This window comes from Anabrus simplex, chromosome 6 (genome assembly GCF_040414725.1).
Source record: "Anabrus simplex isolate iqAnaSimp1 chromosome 6, ASM4041472v1, whole genome shotgun sequence".
Lineage (NCBI taxonomy): Eukaryota > Metazoa > Arthropoda > Insecta > Orthoptera > Tettigoniidae > Anabrus > Anabrus simplex.
In genome coordinates this window covers 12439474-12458784 of record NC_090270.1, presented here as the reverse complement: position 1 = coordinate 12458784, position 19311 = coordinate 12439474, and the positions used below count along the sequence as shown (strand labels likewise).

At 37.5% G+C, this 19311-nt stretch overlaps 1 protein-coding gene across 1 annotated transcript in view; it reads right to left on the bottom strand.

Annotated features, from left to right (window-relative positions):
- Positions 1 to 18991, bottom strand: part of LOC136876029 (putative RNA-binding protein Luc7-like 2) — a 131820-nt gene extending 112829 nt beyond the window's left edge. Inside the window, exon 1 of the mRNA XM_067149638.2 lies at positions 18861 to 18991. Coding sequence (XP_067005739.1) covers positions 18861 to 18921 — 61 coding nt within the window. The 5' untranslated portion in view covers positions 18922 to 18991. The remainder of the gene's footprint in view (positions 1 to 18860) is intronic.
- Positions 18992 to 19311: the final 320 nt, after the last annotated feature.

Below are 19311 nucleotides of genomic sequence, written 5' to 3'. Positions count from 1 at the left end.
AGAAGCATATAACTAAATGAGGCCACAGAGCTAGTTACAAACAGAGGGAGGATAGTGGTGGAGTTTAGTACAGACTGAACACTGATAAACATATTCATTAGGCCTACCTACATTGCTGGTGGAGTACTTTTAATTGGGGTCACCTATATGCTCGCTATGTGTTAAAAGACGTTTTTTGTACTTGGATCATTGGAAACGCTAACACAAATGTCACATCGCACATTTACTTTTCAAATGTAAGTATAGTTGATAGTTTTTAGTTCTTTTTGTATACAAATTGTTCGATGGATGTTCTACCAATCAACACTCCAACAGTAATGTAAACAAAGTTAATAAGTAGCCTATGTACTGGTTTTGATTCACTTGGAACCATTCTCAGCTCATACAATTCATAAATTAAGAAGAAATTACAGATAATTCAACGAATTGTGCATGTAATTTTAATTTTAAAAATTTGACGTCAAGGAAGCTATTTTTTAAACTTAACATGGTTTGTACAACACATAACATTTGTTGGTTACTTTAATGGCCAGTTTCAGGTACACCAGTTACCTGTGAGTTACCTAAATGCGCTTGTGACTTTAACTGAGCTGTTAACTTTAACGAGTTTCTGGAAACTTAAATCTAGATTTATAGGCCCTGGTAATAAACAGCGCAGTTATCGCCATGTTTAGTATCCGTCGTCCTCCAATATATGTGTCTACGCAAATGATTTTAGGGTTAGTTTGGTAATATCTAGTTACTTTTACTAAAAGTTTTCTACATAGAAAAATGGTTGGCAAATATGTACACAGTCATCTCAATCAATTGATTAGCATGTAATAATCTCTCATAATATGAATACATGAACGATCTAATAATGCAAACATTAGATATATTTCCCGTTCTTTCTTATTCACAGTACGCAGACATCGTTTTATATATTACCTTGATCACAGTCGTCAGTAAAATTATAAAAATAAATAGCAATTACCAAACAGATCACTTTTCACTGATCCAGAACACAAACGTAAACAAAAATAATCACAAATGAAAACATGCAGCACACTTTGGAACCTATCATTCCGGCACTGAAGTTCTGCGCGGATAGTGCGATATCCATTTGTTATCACTGCAACTGTTGCAGATTTTTTTAGTAGACTGCAAACAAACCGAAAACTCCTAATTAAAACACACATATGCCGTTTTTCTCTTCAAGGATGCTGGATATGTACAGCAAGATTGCCGTTTCTTCAGTATCTCGACGCCAAGTCTTACGTGCTAAATGTTACTTATTCCTGCTCGTATCTCTCTGGGAACTCATTTATCATTCTTCTTTGACATGTAATTTCACCTGATCAGACGCCAAACCCTTCAAGGATTACATTTTTTCCGGGCTTTCAAGGCACAACTTGGACAACACGAAAGCATTACAAACTGCGATCTCCAATAGCCAAAAGAAAATAGCCATATCACTCAATTTTGCATTAGTACTGTAGTTCCCTAATGTACTCCTCGAACTGAAAATTTGTAGTTCATAATAACTGCACGCAACATGCACTGACAAAAATCCTCTTGTAACTGCTGACGTGAAGTCCACTTGAGAATTTCAATTGAACATACCAAGCTAACCCTGACTCAGGGTGTGAAGTGTGTTGACACATAAGAAGATGACTTAATTAAAAATCTTGCAGGGAGCTGTAGGTTAAGTCCAGATGTTGTATGTTTATTGAAAGTCTACGAGACCTCACGTCGCCAGTAAAGAATATAATAACATTAAAAAAAGCAATGAAAAATCGATATTTATTATTGAGCAGGCTTATATTAAATGCATATTGGTACCTAAGATATTTATTATTTAATACAAATGTAAATATTAATGGTAAATACTCCATAATTTCAGATTGGGTGTTAACTAACTGTTGGTGGGACTCATGATTCAAAGCCTGACGAAAGAGATCTTAACATAATAGCTATGGTACACTGAAAGATAAAATTTTGAACCTGATGAAATCCGCTTGATTCAAGTTCTATTTCATTTGACGATTCATTTCCCATATTACAAAATAAATCTACATTAGAGGCGTCATGATCTGAGATTATAATCTAAACAGATGACAGGGATAGATGACACCATACAACTGGAATCAGCGACTAAAGCCAGTGATAGCAAGGAAATAAATGTACTGACTGAAATATTGTCAACCCCAGCACCCAAGCACGTTAAAACAACGATGAATGACTAAATATATTATAACCAGTTCATTATCACTTACTAATATTTACGAAACTAATATAAGTTCTTGTACGAAACTGTATGGAGTGGCGCCTCATAGCGGTAATTGTTGGAATCGGTTGTAGCTGCAGTTACCAGTCGTTGCACAGATAACTGTGAAGAAGCCAATAACTGTTGCTTCAGAAACTCATTTTAAACATATCATCATGTTGAGTCACTGATAACTACGCATCTACAGATAACTGTCATTCCAGAAACCAGCAAGTTTATTTTTAGGGTTATCTGTTTGTAATGTTTGTTTAATCTAATTTCTTCTTAATTTACATATTGCATGAGCCGAGGATGGTACCAAATGAATCAAAACCAGTACTAATTGATTCAATTTGTATAAATTACTGTTGGAGTATTGACTGGTGGAACATCCATCGAATAATTCCTATACCAAAAGTCGTTCACCAACACAGAAATGAAAATAATGTAATTACTTATGCTTTCTAGTTCACTAGAAAACTTTAGTCACTTCCCAACTATGGACAGGACATTTATTTGTTGCGACATACTGCTGGTTTTTGAAGTGAACTCTTTATACGTAATTTAATTATACTTGCAAATGAGAGGCAGCAGACATCTACATACTGTCACCTGCTTGCTTACTGTACATGGTCACTCATGAACCAATATTCCTGGCGGGAACAATGATGTAATGTATCCGGTCATACACACACACACATCAGAATTCAGGTCTAACCTGTAGAATTGTAACTATGTAATAGACATCACAAGAATTTGAAACATTCCTTGTAGAATGTAAATTTTTCAGTGATTTTCTTTTTCAAAATTCTGTTGCCTGTGTTACTGGAATCATTTTTACCCCTGCATTATACAATTATTCATGGTCAGTGTGCTTCATGGGTTAGGTTTGTACATAAAGCACGGTCTTCTTCCTAGCTAGGAACCAAAATTGTATTTATATTTAAAAAATAATATCTAGAGACAGCACAGTTCTAGATACAAATACCCTGTAAAGACCAACAAATTCCCAACAAGATATCTTGAAGATTGACTCAGGATGGGATTCTGGGAATACAAGCAGCAGACAACAATGAACCGAGCTTAATTTAACCTCCTACTCCTCCGCGCTCTGCATTAAACGGCTTGTGCACAAACAACTGCTAGTTGATGGTTCTCCAGACTGCACCACGCATAAGTTACCGGCGAGGAGTGAGAAGGCATTAATCCGACAATTACAAACATAACTTGATCTATATGCACTAGACATTTCCATGCATGTTAATTTGAGGTTCATTCAAAGTATACTTATACATTCTTCCTCTGCTGGTACTGAAATCACCTGGCTCTCAAGTTCGGTATATACTGAAAATTCAAGAAGAGGCTACCTGACAGTCTGCAACTAAATCTGTACTTAAAAAAAGTTACAATTTTAAAGACCAATGATAGGTAGGTTCTACAAAAGTGGGTTTGCGTGTCAAAACCATTGGTCTGGACAGATTAGGTCCGGCTAGTGACAAGACTATTTGTCTGGATACATATGTCCAGCTAATGACAAGACCTTTGGGCTGGATATGTTAGGTCTGGCCGGTGCCAAAACCACTGGACTGAATAGGTTAGGTCTGGCTAGTGACAAAACCACTGGTCTGAATAGGGTAGGTCCGGCTCATCACAAAACCATTGGGCTGGGTAGGTTAGGTCTGCCTAGTGACAAAACCACTGCTATGAATAGGGTAGGTCCGGCTCATCACAAAAACCATTGGGCTGGGTAGGTTACGTCTGGCTAGTGACAAAACTAATGGTCTGAATAGGTTAGGTGTGGCCAGTGACAAAACCACTGCTCTGAATAGGGTAGGTCCAGCTCATCACAAAGCCATTGGGCTGGGTAGGTTAGGTCTGGCTAGTGACAAAACCAATGGTCTGAATAGGGTAGGTCTGGCTTATCACAAAACCACTGGGCTGGGCAGGTTAGGTCTGGCTAGTGACAAAACCATTGGGCTGAATAGGTTAGGTGTGGCTAGTGACAAAACCACTGCTATGAATAGGGTAGGTCCGGCTCATCACAAAACCATTGGGCTGGGTAGGTTAGGTCTGGCTAGTGACCAAACCAACGGTCTGAATAGGGTAAGTCTGGCTTATCACAAAACCACTGGGCTGGGTAGGTTAGGTCTGGCTAGTGACAAAACCAATGGTCTGAATAGGGTAGGTCAGGCTTATCACAAAACCACTGGGCTAGATATGTTAGGGCTGGCTAGTGACAAAACCATTGAGCTGAATAGGTTAGGTGTGGCTAGTGACAAAACCACTGGTCTGAATAGGGTAGGTCCAGCTCATCACAAAACCATTGGGCTGGTTAGGTTAGGTTAGGTTAGGTTAGGTCTGGTTAGTGACAAAACCAATGGTCTGAATAGGTTAGGTCCAGCTCATCACAAAACCATTGGGCTGGGTAGGTTAGGTCTGGCTAGTGACACAACCACTGGTCTGAATAGGGTAGGTCCAGCTCATCACAAAACCATTGGGCTGGGTAGGTTAGGTCTGGCTAGTGACACAACCACTGGTCTGAATAGGGTAGGTCCAGCTCATCACAAAACCATTGGGCTGGTTAGGTTAGGTCTGGCTAGTGACAACCACCGGTCTGAATAGGATAGGTCCAGCTAATGACAAGATGATTCGGCTGGATAGGTTACGTCTGGCCAGTGATAAAACCATTGGGCTGGGCGCAAGCGGCCCTATGCGTCTAGTATTCCACGTCAACACCAGTGGTCTGGATTGGTGAGTCCGGCTAGTGACAAAACCATTGTTCTGGATTGGTTAGGTACAGTTAGTGACAAAGCCATTCAGCTGGGTAAAAATATACAATATATCCCAATTCTTGTAGCATTATTGGGAAATAGAATTTGTGAAAATCTTACTGGAATTATCTTTAGAAGAGATGTGTGTGTTTCGTTGTCTGTAAAACCACCATCCCGCCCCCAGAAATACATTTAATTTTATAACCTAATAAAGAGCAGCACTTGCCATTGTCCATTGCTGAAGTAGCTACTTGCATTCCTAATGGCCAACATAAAGTCAGATGTGACGTCATTCCTGTCTATCATAATTGGATTCGGTTACCAACTTGAGCAGAAACAAAAACACAAAGGAATACAACATGTAAAGAAAGAATGTGGAACACAGGACAGGAATAATTTTATACAAAACTTACCTTAATGTGGTGGAGGGTAGACCGCTGCAGCACCTTCGCATCTAAGGGGAAGGAGCTCTTAAATAAGGATTCATCAAGATATTGCCTAACCCTGTCATGGTCTTCTAACCAATCCAGACCAATGGTCTAGTCTAAATCAATGTTTGCACAACATAGCCTACTCTTATATCAAAAACAAACTGACCAGTGTCCTATTACTGAAACTTTCATTCCTACCTCTCCTCCTCGGGGCTTACAACCCCAGACCCCCTTTCCTTCTTACCAGATCACTGGTCTTCTCAACACCATACCACAGCCTATCTAATATCAATAACACCATGCTTTCCTCCTCATCTTAGTTCCTAACTAGAGGTGACTGCCCGACCATGTCCTCCGTGAGAAGTGAACAAAAGATAGGTCATTCCACAGACACTAATGTTGAGGTACACGGGATTAACCCAATTTACGGCAGTGTTGCGCGTGGTCGCCAGGAGTACTGCCGCCTATTCACTTTTCATGTTGAATGTTTAAAATGTTAATAATAATATTTGTTTTACGTCACACTAACTACTCTTTTACGGTTTTCCGAGACGCCGGAATTTAGTCCCGCAGGAGTTCTTTTACGTGACAGCAAATCTACCGACATGAGGCTGACGTATTTGAGCACCTTCAAATACCACCGGACTGAGCCAGGATCGAACCTGCCAAGTTGGGGTCAGAAGGCCAGCGCCTTAACCGTCTGAGCCACTTAGCCCAGCTGTTTGAAATGTTTCCTGGCATTGTACTGGCGGGTTTTTAAAACAATGTTGGGAGATATTTGACATGTTCAGCGAACTTTAGTCCCTGTTTTATCCCATCTGGTATGTTCTGTGATGAAGTTCTGTCCCAGCATCTGTAGTCACGTAACTAGATTCCATTGTGCCACGGTCTAAGTAAATTAAAAAGACGAGATAAAAAGCACACATATCTACAGTTACAATGCGAACTGACCATCAAATTTAAAATCTGAAACCAAGAAAACATAAAAATGTTTACAAGAAAATGCATTATCCTTTATTAAACTGTAAAATGAAAGGGAATTCAATTTATAGGTTTTGTAGCCATAATATGAAAATATACCAGAAACTGTCACCGAGACAACTCTCAAAAATACATTCAAGTTATTAAAATTATGAACTAAGAATGAACACAAACTGAAATACACTAAACTAAGTTGTCTCATTCGTTATTAACATACAACTTCGACAGGGGAAAAAGCACAGAACTGCAAGAAAAACCATGTGGACTACAACTCCAACGAAACTACGCACAGAAACGATGTTAAAAAGCACGCTAGCCACTCTCGTTTGTAGGACGATTTCCGTCCCGAATCCCCAGCTATAAAGCACACGCTGCTGTAGTGAGCGTGAAACAATACATTACATGTTACAATATACTTAAAGTCAAATCATAATACTAAATTATAAATTCCACCTGTTCAATACATAAGAGTTTTTATTTAAATTTAAGAAATAGTTCTTAAAATATTATATATAGGAACATGTTTCACCCATAATGAGGGTATCATCAGCCTTAAAATCTCATACCTGAAAGATAGATCAGGATCCTGATTGTTCTTATACGTTAAAAAAATAAAGGAGGGGATACTGTTTTTAGGTACAAATGTGTATAAAATGACTAGCAAGTAGAATATAGTAGTTATAAGTACTCTTATGATGTAGTCTTATAATCAATCCTTATTGTAGATCTTTACAAATGTCTTGTTTTTTAAATGTGGTAACAAGCAGGTAGTTCAAAGTTCAAAAAGAATACGTAAATTGCTGCGTTGAAATGAAATCTGGTAAATATGGTGCCTTATTCTGGAGATAGCGTAAGGAGCTTATAATAGCTTAATATTTAGGATAAAAGTCACTCTCAGTGGAAGTAAAATTTACATCCATAGTTGAAGTTGTTAATTTTATATGAAAAGATAAGACGACAAACTTCTTGAAGCACTTAGGAGCGAGGACAAGTAGGGTACTTGTCAGAAACGTAGCTATTTTTATAATTAGCTGGTAGACGTGGTTGTAGCTTCTTGTATTAAAAGTCGAAAGGAAAATGTGCAAGAACTCCTCTCAGCAACCCACCGGCCATAGTTAACTAATAAAATTTTCTCAAAAAAGGAAATAGAACTCTTAAGCAAAGGATTAAAACATAACTGGCCTAGTATAACAAAAAGAAAAGATATTACCACGACCATAATAGAGATTGAAACCAATATTTCCAAACTCCCTTTGGAATTACAAAACGACACTAGATAAGACGTAAAAAAGAAACTACCAACATTAACTGAAGGATTAAATAAAAATTCTGATTTCAACAACACTAAATTTATTAAAGATATAAAAATCAAAACAAATATTAACAACATAATAGTAACTAAAGCTGATAAAGGAGGAACTACAGTTTTATTAAATAAAACAGACTACATTAAAAAACAGAGGATTTTTTTACAAATGATAAATATACAATAGTCAAAAAATACCCCACAATAAGAATCCAGCAAAATTTAAAAACACTATTAAAAAATTCTACATTTTTACTCAGTGAGCAAGAACAACAAAATCTAATCCTTATGAACCTTATTACTCCCACAGCCAGAGCATTACCAAAATTACACAAAAAAGATACTCCCATGTGTTCAATAATCAATTGGGAACATGCATCATTTTCAAAAATATTTTTTTTGAAAAGTACACCAATGAAATAGTACGTAAACGTATTACATTGCGGTATGTTGCCTTGTTTTCTACTATTAAAAAAATATTTAATAGTGCCTTTCCGCAAGGCGAGTGAAACGGCCTCTGACGTAAGCAGCGCGCTGTGACGCCACGATCCAGTACCGCATGGAGCTCTATCAGCCGTTGTGCATCAGCCGTTGCTAAAAGCCGATTGTTTATTATTCACGATCGCGAATAACTTCGAAATGACAGAAGAAAGGTTCGAAACAGCACAGTCAGACAATCTACCATGTGTAGTCATCATTCTTGAAAAATGAGACTTTTGTGGCCGCAGAAATTCGCGGATAACAAGCAAGTTTGTAAGTGGCGTATTTTATATACGTGCAATGTACTGTAACCCATAGTATTAGGATAACAACGAACCTGGATAGATATCACATCACTTTCAACATTTCCTTCTAGACTGATTCCCCTATTAAAGAAGAACATTACATTTTCGGGCTTTCAGCATTAGTAAAGTAAGAAATCGGATTTCAGCACTAACATAAACATATAGGTAGCATTATAGTACTAGTCCGCTTCTGTGGTGTAGTGGTTAATGTGTGCCACTCCCGGAGGCCCGGTTTCGATTCCCGGCTCTGCCATGAAAGTTGAAAACAAATAGTACGAGGACTGGAACGGGGTCTACTCAGCCTCAGGAGGTCAACTGAGTAGAAGGGTTTCGAATCCCACCTCAGCCATCCTCGAAGTGGTTTTTCGTATTTTCCTACTTCTCCTCCAGGCACCTAAGGCCACGGCCGTTTCCTTCCCTCTTCCTTGTCTATCCCTTCCGATCCTCCCATCCTCCAACAAGGCCCCTGTTGAGCATAACAGGTGAGGCCGCCTGGGCGAGGTAATGGCCCTCCTCACCAGTTTCATCCCATACTCAAAGTCTCACTTTCCAGGACACTGCCCTTGAAGTGGTAGAGGTGAAATCCCTCGCTGAGTCCGAAAGAAAACCAACCCTGAAGGATACACTGATTAAGAAAGAAAGAAAGAAAGAAAGAAAGAAAGAAAGAAAGAAAGAAAGAAAGAAAGAAGGAAAGAAAGATCATAGTACTATAGGGCTATAATCTATCATTCCCAAAAAATATATATATTTATGGTTGGGACAACTGGCCTACCCACTTCCAGGGCCCATGAAAGAGAATTAAATATCTTTGTGGAGGGAAAAAGTTAAACATGATAAAGATAAATATGACTTCATCTAGTTTTCACAAGTCGGGCTGAGTGGTTCAGACTGTTGAGGTGCTGGCCTTCTGATCCCAACTTGGCAGGTTCGATCCTGGTTCAGTCCGGTGGTAGTTGAAGGTGCTCAAATACGTCAGCCTCGTGTCGGTAGATTTACTGGCACGTAAAAGAACTCCTGCAGGACTAAATTCCTGCACATCGGCGTCTCCGAAAATCGTAGAAGTAGTTAGCGGGGCGTGAAGCCAATAACATTAATTACATTTGGCTTTTAACAAGCTGAGCATATCAGGAAAGAAAAGTGTCCCGGTGACATTTTAGTCGCTCAATACAGGAATGTCTTTGGGTGTTGTGACTTTTACTTTTTTTTTTTTTGCTTTACGTCACACCGTCACATATAGGTCTTATGGCGACGATGGGACAGGAAAGGCCTAGGAATGGGAACAAAGCGGCCATGGCCTTAGGTACAGCCTCAGCACTTGCCTGGTGTGAAAATGGGAAACCACGGAAAACCATCTTCAGGGCTGCCGGCAGTGGGGTTCAAAACCCACTATCTCCTGGATGCGAGCTCACAGCTGCGCGCTCCTAACCGCACGGCCAACTCGCGCGGTATTTTTACCCTTCGGTTTATTGACTTGGCTTGTATAACCTAAAACTTAGGCTAAGTTGGATAATATTTTAAACACCTACATCACTATTTTCACCTGTGTGCAATTATGTTATTTATTTCATTAATATTATGATAATTATTATAATTGAGCATTGTTAACTTATAAGACCCCAACAGACAAGCATTGGTTTTGTGTAGAGTTATACATTTGTTAAATTCACGTTGTTTCCTTTCATGATGTACACGCCTATTCTTTGTTACATTATAGAGTATTTAGATATAGCCTAAATTTCTTTACCAATTAAGCTCTTCAATAAGGACATACATAACTGTCCCATGCCAAGATATATTGGTAGAATTAGAGCTGTCAAAATGGTTCATAACCCCTTTGATTTATTATCTTGACATGGATCGCCCAAAACATAGGTTAGGTTTGGAGAATACTTTAATAACCAGCATTATTTAATGCACTGTTTTTTACTTTCATATTTCAAGATGTAATTGAAGCATTTAAATAAAGCATCATACATTAAAATTTAAAGTTTTACCACTAGAACAGCTGACATGGAAAAGTGATTTGAAAATTCAAACAAATTCATCTTACGTTAAAATCTTAAAAAAAAAAAAAAAAAAAAAACTGTAGACTTTTCCGATATATCACCAGTATTTCTCCGGCTCTCCAAAATCCATTTCTCCCTAGTTTTAGCGTCTTTGGAACATTTATAAACAATTTGTTTGGTATGGTATGCGATGTGCTATTGCACATCGGAACTCTACACCATTTATAAGTTTTCTGCCTCACTGTCTGCGCAGGATTCATTTTAAGTCTAAAATATACCACTCAGATTATTATCCAATGTATAGACCTCGAATTTAACCATACTAGACACTAACGTAAAGTAGAAATACGCGAAGTGTATCCTGCTTCTCACAGCACACTATGTGTTACTTCGTCTGCTAATTCAGTCAACCTGTACGATGACGTCAGACCAATGAGATCGCGTGCTTGCGTGACGTGACATTTTCGTAGATTTTTATCACGTTTGGAGTTATTATTTGTACATTCTGATCACATTTTTGAATTCTGCATGAAATTTTGAATCAGATTAGCATATTTTTAATTAAAACCCCGGATCATGCATGTTCCCTATTGTAGTAACAGCCCAACTTATAAAACAACCAAAATGTATCCACAATTTTCTCAAAAAACATTACATTTTTAATAATACATTCCCTTTAAAGAACTCAGTAGACTTTTGTGATATTTAAAAAAAATTCTCCTTACAACCCAACCACATTGTGTGCTCTTTTGACATTACTAACATGTACTCTAATGTACCAACCAAAGAAACAGTAAACATAATCGAAGACAACCTCAGTAAACATGGTAAACTTAGCAAGCTTGAAATAGAAGATTTCTTAAGAATCCTAAACTTTGTGTTAAAAAATGATTTACATTTAATGATAAAATTTACCATCAGGATGGTCTGGGTATCGGAGACCCCTTATCTGGCATCTTAGCCGACATATACTTAGATTCCATAGAACATCATAAAATATCAACGAATATAAAAGGCCTCAGCCTTTGGCTCAGATACGTAGATGACACTTTTGTAAGTATTAATAAAGAACTCGATAACAGTGATATTTTAAATTTCCTTAACAACCCAGACAAAAATATAAAATTCACCAAGGAAGATGAAATCAATAGATCCTTAAATTTCCTAGGTCACAGTAACACGTAATAATATCATTGACTTCCAAATGTATGGAAAATCAACCCACACCACAATAATAAAAAATACTTCATTACATCCAAAATTCCATGAACTAGCTACCTTTCACAGCTTAATTTACAGAATCTTAAAAATCCCTCCATCACCTCAGAACCTAAAAGACAAACTCAATTACATAAAAGATTTGGCAAAAATTAATGGGTATAAACCAGGAACTATTAATTTAATCAACAAAATAAAAATCAAATTAACAACTAACCTCATCCCTGACAGACCCAAAAAATCTAATATTATTACTTTTACTTACAACAATCCAGACATTTACCAAATTTCGAACCCCCTAAAAAACCAAAACACTTCCATAGCCCTTAGAATAACACCAACCAAAAATTATTTTTCAATTACAACACAATCAATTCAAATAATATTTACCCAGGTTCAGGCATTTACAGACTCACTTGCACCCAATGTGACGTCTCGTAGATCAGACAAACTGGCCGCAGCTTTCACACTTAGAACATTACAATGCCTCCAAACATAACAAATTTTCAGCTATGAGCTCTCATATGAAAGAAACAGGTCATCATTTCACTGGATCAAGACCACACTATTATTTTTTTTTAAAAAGGAGGAAAAGGGAACTAATGAACAAATTAGAAAACATCTATATATTTTTAGATCAATATTACAACAAAAATTCAAACCTTAACAATATTATTGAAGTCGAAACCCCATTATACGAGATTTTACCAAAATTGTTGCAATCTCTAAACTATACACACAATAACTTAACAATCTAAAATTATCATCTTACAAGACCCCTTCCACTTTAGGAAACAACTCCCTCCCCATCCGCCCCACAAGCCAACCATATCCAAGAACACACAAATTTAAAGCCACGCCCAACTCACCCCCCCTCCACACCCTATCTCACATCGGTATAACACTAGAAGTACAAATATCAGTCCTTCAAACGCTACCGTGGCAACTAATTAACATTACAACAGTTGAAAAGTTAAATGAAATCGCTCACAACATATTTTCTTCAACTCACATCATCATCATCATCATCATCATCATCAGTTTTCCACTCCAGTCGCCCGGGTGTGGTTTACGAGCACTCTCTACTTCTGTCTGTCCATGTAACACTCTTCTCTCAAGACGAAATCCCAGCCGATTCCTCTTGTTCCTATGTCCTCTTTCACTTGGTCCAGCCATCTCTTCCTAGGTCTTCCTATCGGTCGTTTTCCGGCCACGACTGTGTGTTGCCATTGTTTTGCCGTCCTTCTATCGTCCATTCGTTTGACATGGCCAAACCATTTCAAACGGGCCCTTGTCACTTTTTCATTCAGGGATGGGTACACACCAGCTTCCTCCCTTATTCTTTCATTCCTTACCCTGTCCCTTTTTGTCTTCTGTACCATAGTTCATAGGAACTTCATTTCTGCAGCTTGTAGATTGCTATCCACAACTGTAACCTTCACACACATCATTTTTCTTCGTTCTCTCTTTCTCCTTTAATTTTATTCTTTAACATTTCACTCTCCTCTTATTTCAGATATAACAGGGTTATGTGAATCATGATGATCCACGAAATATCACTAATATTTGTCACAAATGGAAGATAATAATTGCTTTTACTCAAATAAAGTCTCAAATCAGAGGATGATGATGATATAATCTGAAATATTTTATTTTAGAGAATACATACTTTACTGCCTTACAACTACTATTTCTGCTACGTCACAGCGCTTCCGTAAGTGTCAATCAATACTGATCTGCATTTAGGGCAGTCGCCCAGGTGGCAGATTCCCTACCTGTTGCTTTCCTAGCCTTTTCCGAAATGATTTCAAAGAAACTGGAAATTTATTGAACATCTCCCTTGGTAAGTTATTCCAATCCCTAACTCCCCTTCCTAACACTGTTGTGTGTGATGTCTTTGCTCACTGAAGATCTTTCGTGCCGTTTTATTGATTCTTTCATTCAATGTAATTTGAAGGACTGTCACTTCATGTGCCCTAACCGATTCATTAAATGATTTATTGGTCCAGGGATCATGCTATTTTCCACACATATATATATATATGTGTGTGTGTGTGTGTGTATGTATGTGTTTATTGGTCCGGGGATCATGCTATTTTCCATATATATATATATATATATATATATATATATATATATATATAATATATGTGTGTGTGTGTATGTATGTATGTGTTTATTGGTCCGGGGATCACGCTATTTTTCTTTCAACGAAATACCCGCGCTGGACATATGAAAAAAAATTTTGAGAATTCACAAACATAGCACTCCCATTCATCAATGCCAGCCCTGGATCTCAAGAAGGAAACAAAAGGCGGCGCGAGCAGCGGAATGCAACGTAATGGAGTCTCTTTCACAGCCCATAAGTACATATACATATTCCTCGCTAGTAACAAAGGTATTTCTTAATCAACCTCCGATTTGAGACTATTTGAGTAAAATCAATTACTATCTTACATTTGTGACAAATATTAGTGATATTTCGTGGATCAACATCATTCATATAAGCCATGACACCACAAGCTCTACTCAACCTCGCACATTTTCCTTTCGACTTTTAATACAAGAAGCTACAACCACGTCTTCCAGCTAATTATAAATATAGCTACGTTTTCTGATAATTACCTGTCCTTGCTCCTAAGTGCTTCAAGAAGTTTGTCGTCTTATCTTTTCATATAAAATTAACAACTTCTACTTTGGATTTAAATGTTACTACCACTAAGAGTGACTTTTATTCTAAATATTAAGCTATTATAAGCTCCTTACACCGTCTCCAGAATAAGGCACCATATTTACCAGATTTCATTTCAATGCAGCAATTTACGCATTCTTTTTGAACTTTCAACTAACTACTTGTTACCACATTTAAAAAACACGACATTCATAAAGATCTACAATAAGGATTGATTATAAGACTTCATCATAAGAGTACTTATAACTACAATATTAACTTGCTAGTCATTTTATAAACGTTTGTACCTAAAAACAGTATCCTCTCGTTTATATTTTAGACATAAGAACAATCAGGATCTTTCTTTCAGGTATGAGACTTTTAGGCTGATGATGCCCTCATTACAGGTGAAACACATCCCTGTATCTAATATTTTAAGAACCATTTCTGAAATTTAAATATAAAAACTCTTATGTATTGAACAGGTGGAATTTATAATCTTAGTATTATTATTTGACTTTAAACATGATACACTCGCCAAATAAATATGCTTGAAAATTACACTAGCACATAAGAATTTATTGTAGGGGAAGAGTACTGGCCATACTGGAGGTTATATTGGTCAAAAATAGGAAGAAGTAAAAATAAATCGGAAAACGAGTTAAAAAACGGAAAATTTCCGGCTAAATCGGAAGGGTGGGCAGGTGTGGTAATTCCTCGTAAGACAACACGGAAATTGAGGACGAAGTGCAGACCACTTTACAAAAAACAATACAAATATAAGTCACCACCTTATCAATACAAAATTTATTCACATTCAGGTAGTAAATATGGTCAAGACCGGTTTCGACCCCTATGGGGTCATCTTCAGTTGATATGCATAAAAGATATATTTTACAAAAACATCACATATAATGATTAAACCTTAAATTAAATCGAACTGATCATAAATGTTGGTATGTATGTCTTGGTACATACAGACATACAACCAAATATTACCTGAATTGCAAGCAGATTACACAAATACTTACCTAACCGCAATTTTGTATATAGTTATATATTTTTACGGACTCATTTTATCGGAACATTATAACTAATCAAATACTGTTGTGAAAACCTCGTTAACCCCATTTTACCCCAAACAATGTATATATGGCACCACATATCAATGTTAATGCAATGTATTTTTAACCAGGCATATATATACCACTGTTTTAGTTATGTGTCCAATTTAACAAGATTATCCAATGCCTATGCTAAACAAAACAAATAGTTTTTAAAAAAGTTTAACCCTATTCCAAGACATAAAATAAGAATAATAGGCTTTATAAACTGATACTTTAGTATTTAAGATATATGCCAACAAGGTATTGCATACTAATATTTTAATCACAAGTGTCCAAACCAATAATTCTACATTTTCATATGACTGATCAATAATCAATTAATGTAATTTAAGAACCAATTTTAATGTATATTACTGAACTTACTACTATTAATTTACACAAATGTATCTCATTCCACATTGTACAACCCAAATTAGATAATGATAACATGAAAAATAGCATGTAATTTCATGGATGATGTATATTAGCTAACTACTTACCTTGACACTGTATGCTGGAAAACTTAGGATTGACACACAATAGCTCAAATGTACCAAGACATACATACCAACATTTATGATCAGTTTGATTTAATTTAAGTTTTAATCATTATATGTGATGTTTTTGTAAAATATATCTTTTATACATGTCAACTGAAGATGGCCCCCTAGGGGTCGAAACCGGTCTTGACCATATTTACTAGCTGAATGTGAATAAATTTTGTATTGATAAGGTGGTGACTTATATTTATATTGTTTTTTGTAAAGTAATATCTATCAATACGGAAATGAAACTTATAAACAACAGTGCAGACCACTGTCGCAAAGAAGACTATGTGGTGGTGGTGGTGGTGATTGTTTCAAGAGGAAGTACATCTGGGCAACCATCCTCTATGTAACACTAATCAGAGAGAAAAAATGGAAAGGATCCAACACTTTGAAAAATGAAGGTATCTGCCAAAGGAAGACAAGGGCCATGAAGGGTGTGGAAATGAAAGACTGCCTAGGCCTCCATCCGTAATACCGCCAGGGCCAGAAAAGAACAAGAGTTGACCAAGAGAGATCGGATAGGATAGATGAAAGTGAGGAGCCTGGCACAAGTAAGTGGAAGTAATACCAGGACTCAGCTGAGGGCCCCGTGGTTGCCAACCCATACTCAAATTCAGAGCCTCTGGGGCCCCTTTTAGTCACCTCTTACGACAGGCAGAGGATACCGTGTGTGTTATTCTACCGCCCCCACCCACAGGGGGAGAAGACTATATGGATGTGTAATGAGTGTGATAAACCCCTCTATGTACACCCCTGTTTTGAAGAGTAGCCTACTATATCCTGAAAGATACTCTGACAGGTGAAACTGTTGTAAAGTCAAGTCAGTGTGTTGTATTTTTGCTAATGGCTTTACGTCGCACCGACACAGATAGCTCTTATGGCGACAGTGGGATGGGAAAGGCCTAGGAGTTAGAAGGAAGCGGCCGTGGCCTTGTTTAAGGTACAGCCTGGTGTGAAAATGGGAAACGATGGAAAACCATCCTCAGGGCTGCCGACAATGGGATTCGAACCCACTATCTCCCTGATGCAAGCTCACAGCCGCGTGCCCCTAACTGAACAGCCAACTCGCCTGGTCAGTGTGATGTAAAGGACACAAACTTGATCACACAGAGAGTAATTATGTTTTTGTCAATTTTACTATTCCTTTCAGTATTCTGAGAAAAATATTTTTCTGTTACTGGTTTCAATTAAATTGAAGGTATCAAGTTATGTACCATGAGTGTAACTTCATTGACGAGGTTATAATCAAAATAACTCAAAATTAAGAACTCAAAATTTTCAAGAAGAAAAAAAAACTCACTCCTCATCACCAAAATCTCATTGATAAAAGGTCAAGTATTAATAACCACTGGTCTGGAATACTTCAATTTATGTTCATCTACAAATTTTTCAAAAATGCACGCTTTTCTTACTTTCACCGAACATGGTAACTCTGTGCCCACTGATCATGCAATCACCAGCAGGAAAAGAATTACACAGACTTCTTCACAGCCAATCACAACAAGGATAATGGTGGCAATTTGTTCTTTCATGCTGTCTCGCTCAGAATTCCCCTATATAAGAATACTTTTTTGGCCAGGATGGTGGGATTCTAGGAAGTGTGGAAGAAGGATCTCCCCTCTGTGCTGCTTCACGTATTCTAAAACAGCACTTTTCAACCATTCTTAATGAACCCCAACGACAGCCCACAGAAGGAAGCTTCGCCATGCTTATTTTTACCTCTGCATTATACAATTATCGATCGACAGTGTTCTTCATGGATTAGGTTTCTACATAAAGCACAGTCTTCATCCTAGCTGAGAACCAAGATTATATTAATATACTTTTTTTTTTAATACCTAGAGACAGCGCATTCTCGATACAAATACCCTGGAAAGACCAACAAATTCCCAACAAGATATCTTGCAAATCGACTCGGGATGGGATTCTGGGTATACAAGCAGCAATGAACCAAGCTTTAACCCCTACTCCTCCTAGTTCTGCATTAAACAGCTTGCGCACAAACAATTGCTAGATGATGGCTCTCCACACTGCACCACGCATCAGTTGCTGGCGAGGAGTGTGACAGCACTAATCCGACAATAACAAATATAACTTGAACTATATGCAGTGGACATTGCCATGTATCTTAATTTTAGGTTCATTCAAAGTATACTTACATTCTTCCTCTGCTGTTACTTAAATCACCCGGCTCTCAAGTTTGGAAATTCAGGAAGAGGCTACCTGGCAGTCAGCAACTAAAGCTGTACTTAAAAAAGAAAGGTTCCAATTTTATTCCATTCAGATTTCTATGAGCAAGAAACCTTAATATTATTGGAACTTTGATCATCATCATCATTTACCAATACCGAGCCATCGCTTTCCGACCGACTTGACATTTGGACACTTCACAATTCTAGCTGGAAACAAAACCACACCGGTGACAATACTAATTATTCTAAGGAGATTAACCGAAGAAAATTCTAAAATCCAGGTTTGACTAAGGATAAAACTACGTCCCGGCTATGAAGATTGCATTACTTACTCATACTAGGATTATCCCGAAGTCGACGTCTACAAAATGTCAATTGCGTTACACATAGAAAACATATTTCTATAAAAATCTGAGCCTCAATTTTCATCATTACAGCAAGAGAAGAATTTTCCCGCAGGGCTACAAAATATACGTGAAGAATACCACGTACAGAAAACCGCCATTTTATATGGCATCAAATGCTACGCGTCGTTCCTCCTTCCGTATAATACAAAATACCTCGAAACGAAGCTCCGTATTCAAAATTTAGTTTACATACCATTCCGTCCAGTTCCCATAAGCTGATCTAACATCGCCCGTATCTGATCGTGGGCAGTCATCTTTGCTACACCACTCTTCTCAAAATCTATAACTTCCAACCATCCACGTACAGGAAAGAAAGTCAATAAACAAAGCGCATGCGCTCTACTTAGAATAAAGATAAGCACAGTGCCAACAACAGTTGAATAATAAACAAATAAGCTATACTAAAGGACTCAATTACAGAACTCTTGAATCAATGTCTCAGACAAGGGAAAATTCCAGATAAGTGGAGAGAATCAACTATAAAGGTGATGTATAAAGGCAAAGGAGATGTGAACAACCCAGATGCATACCGAGGAATTGCTTTAGAGTGTACACTTTTGAAGATATTAACGAAGGCTCTAGCAAACCGTCTGAATGATCTACTAGATGACAAATTACCGGAAGAACAATTCGGGTTCAGAAGA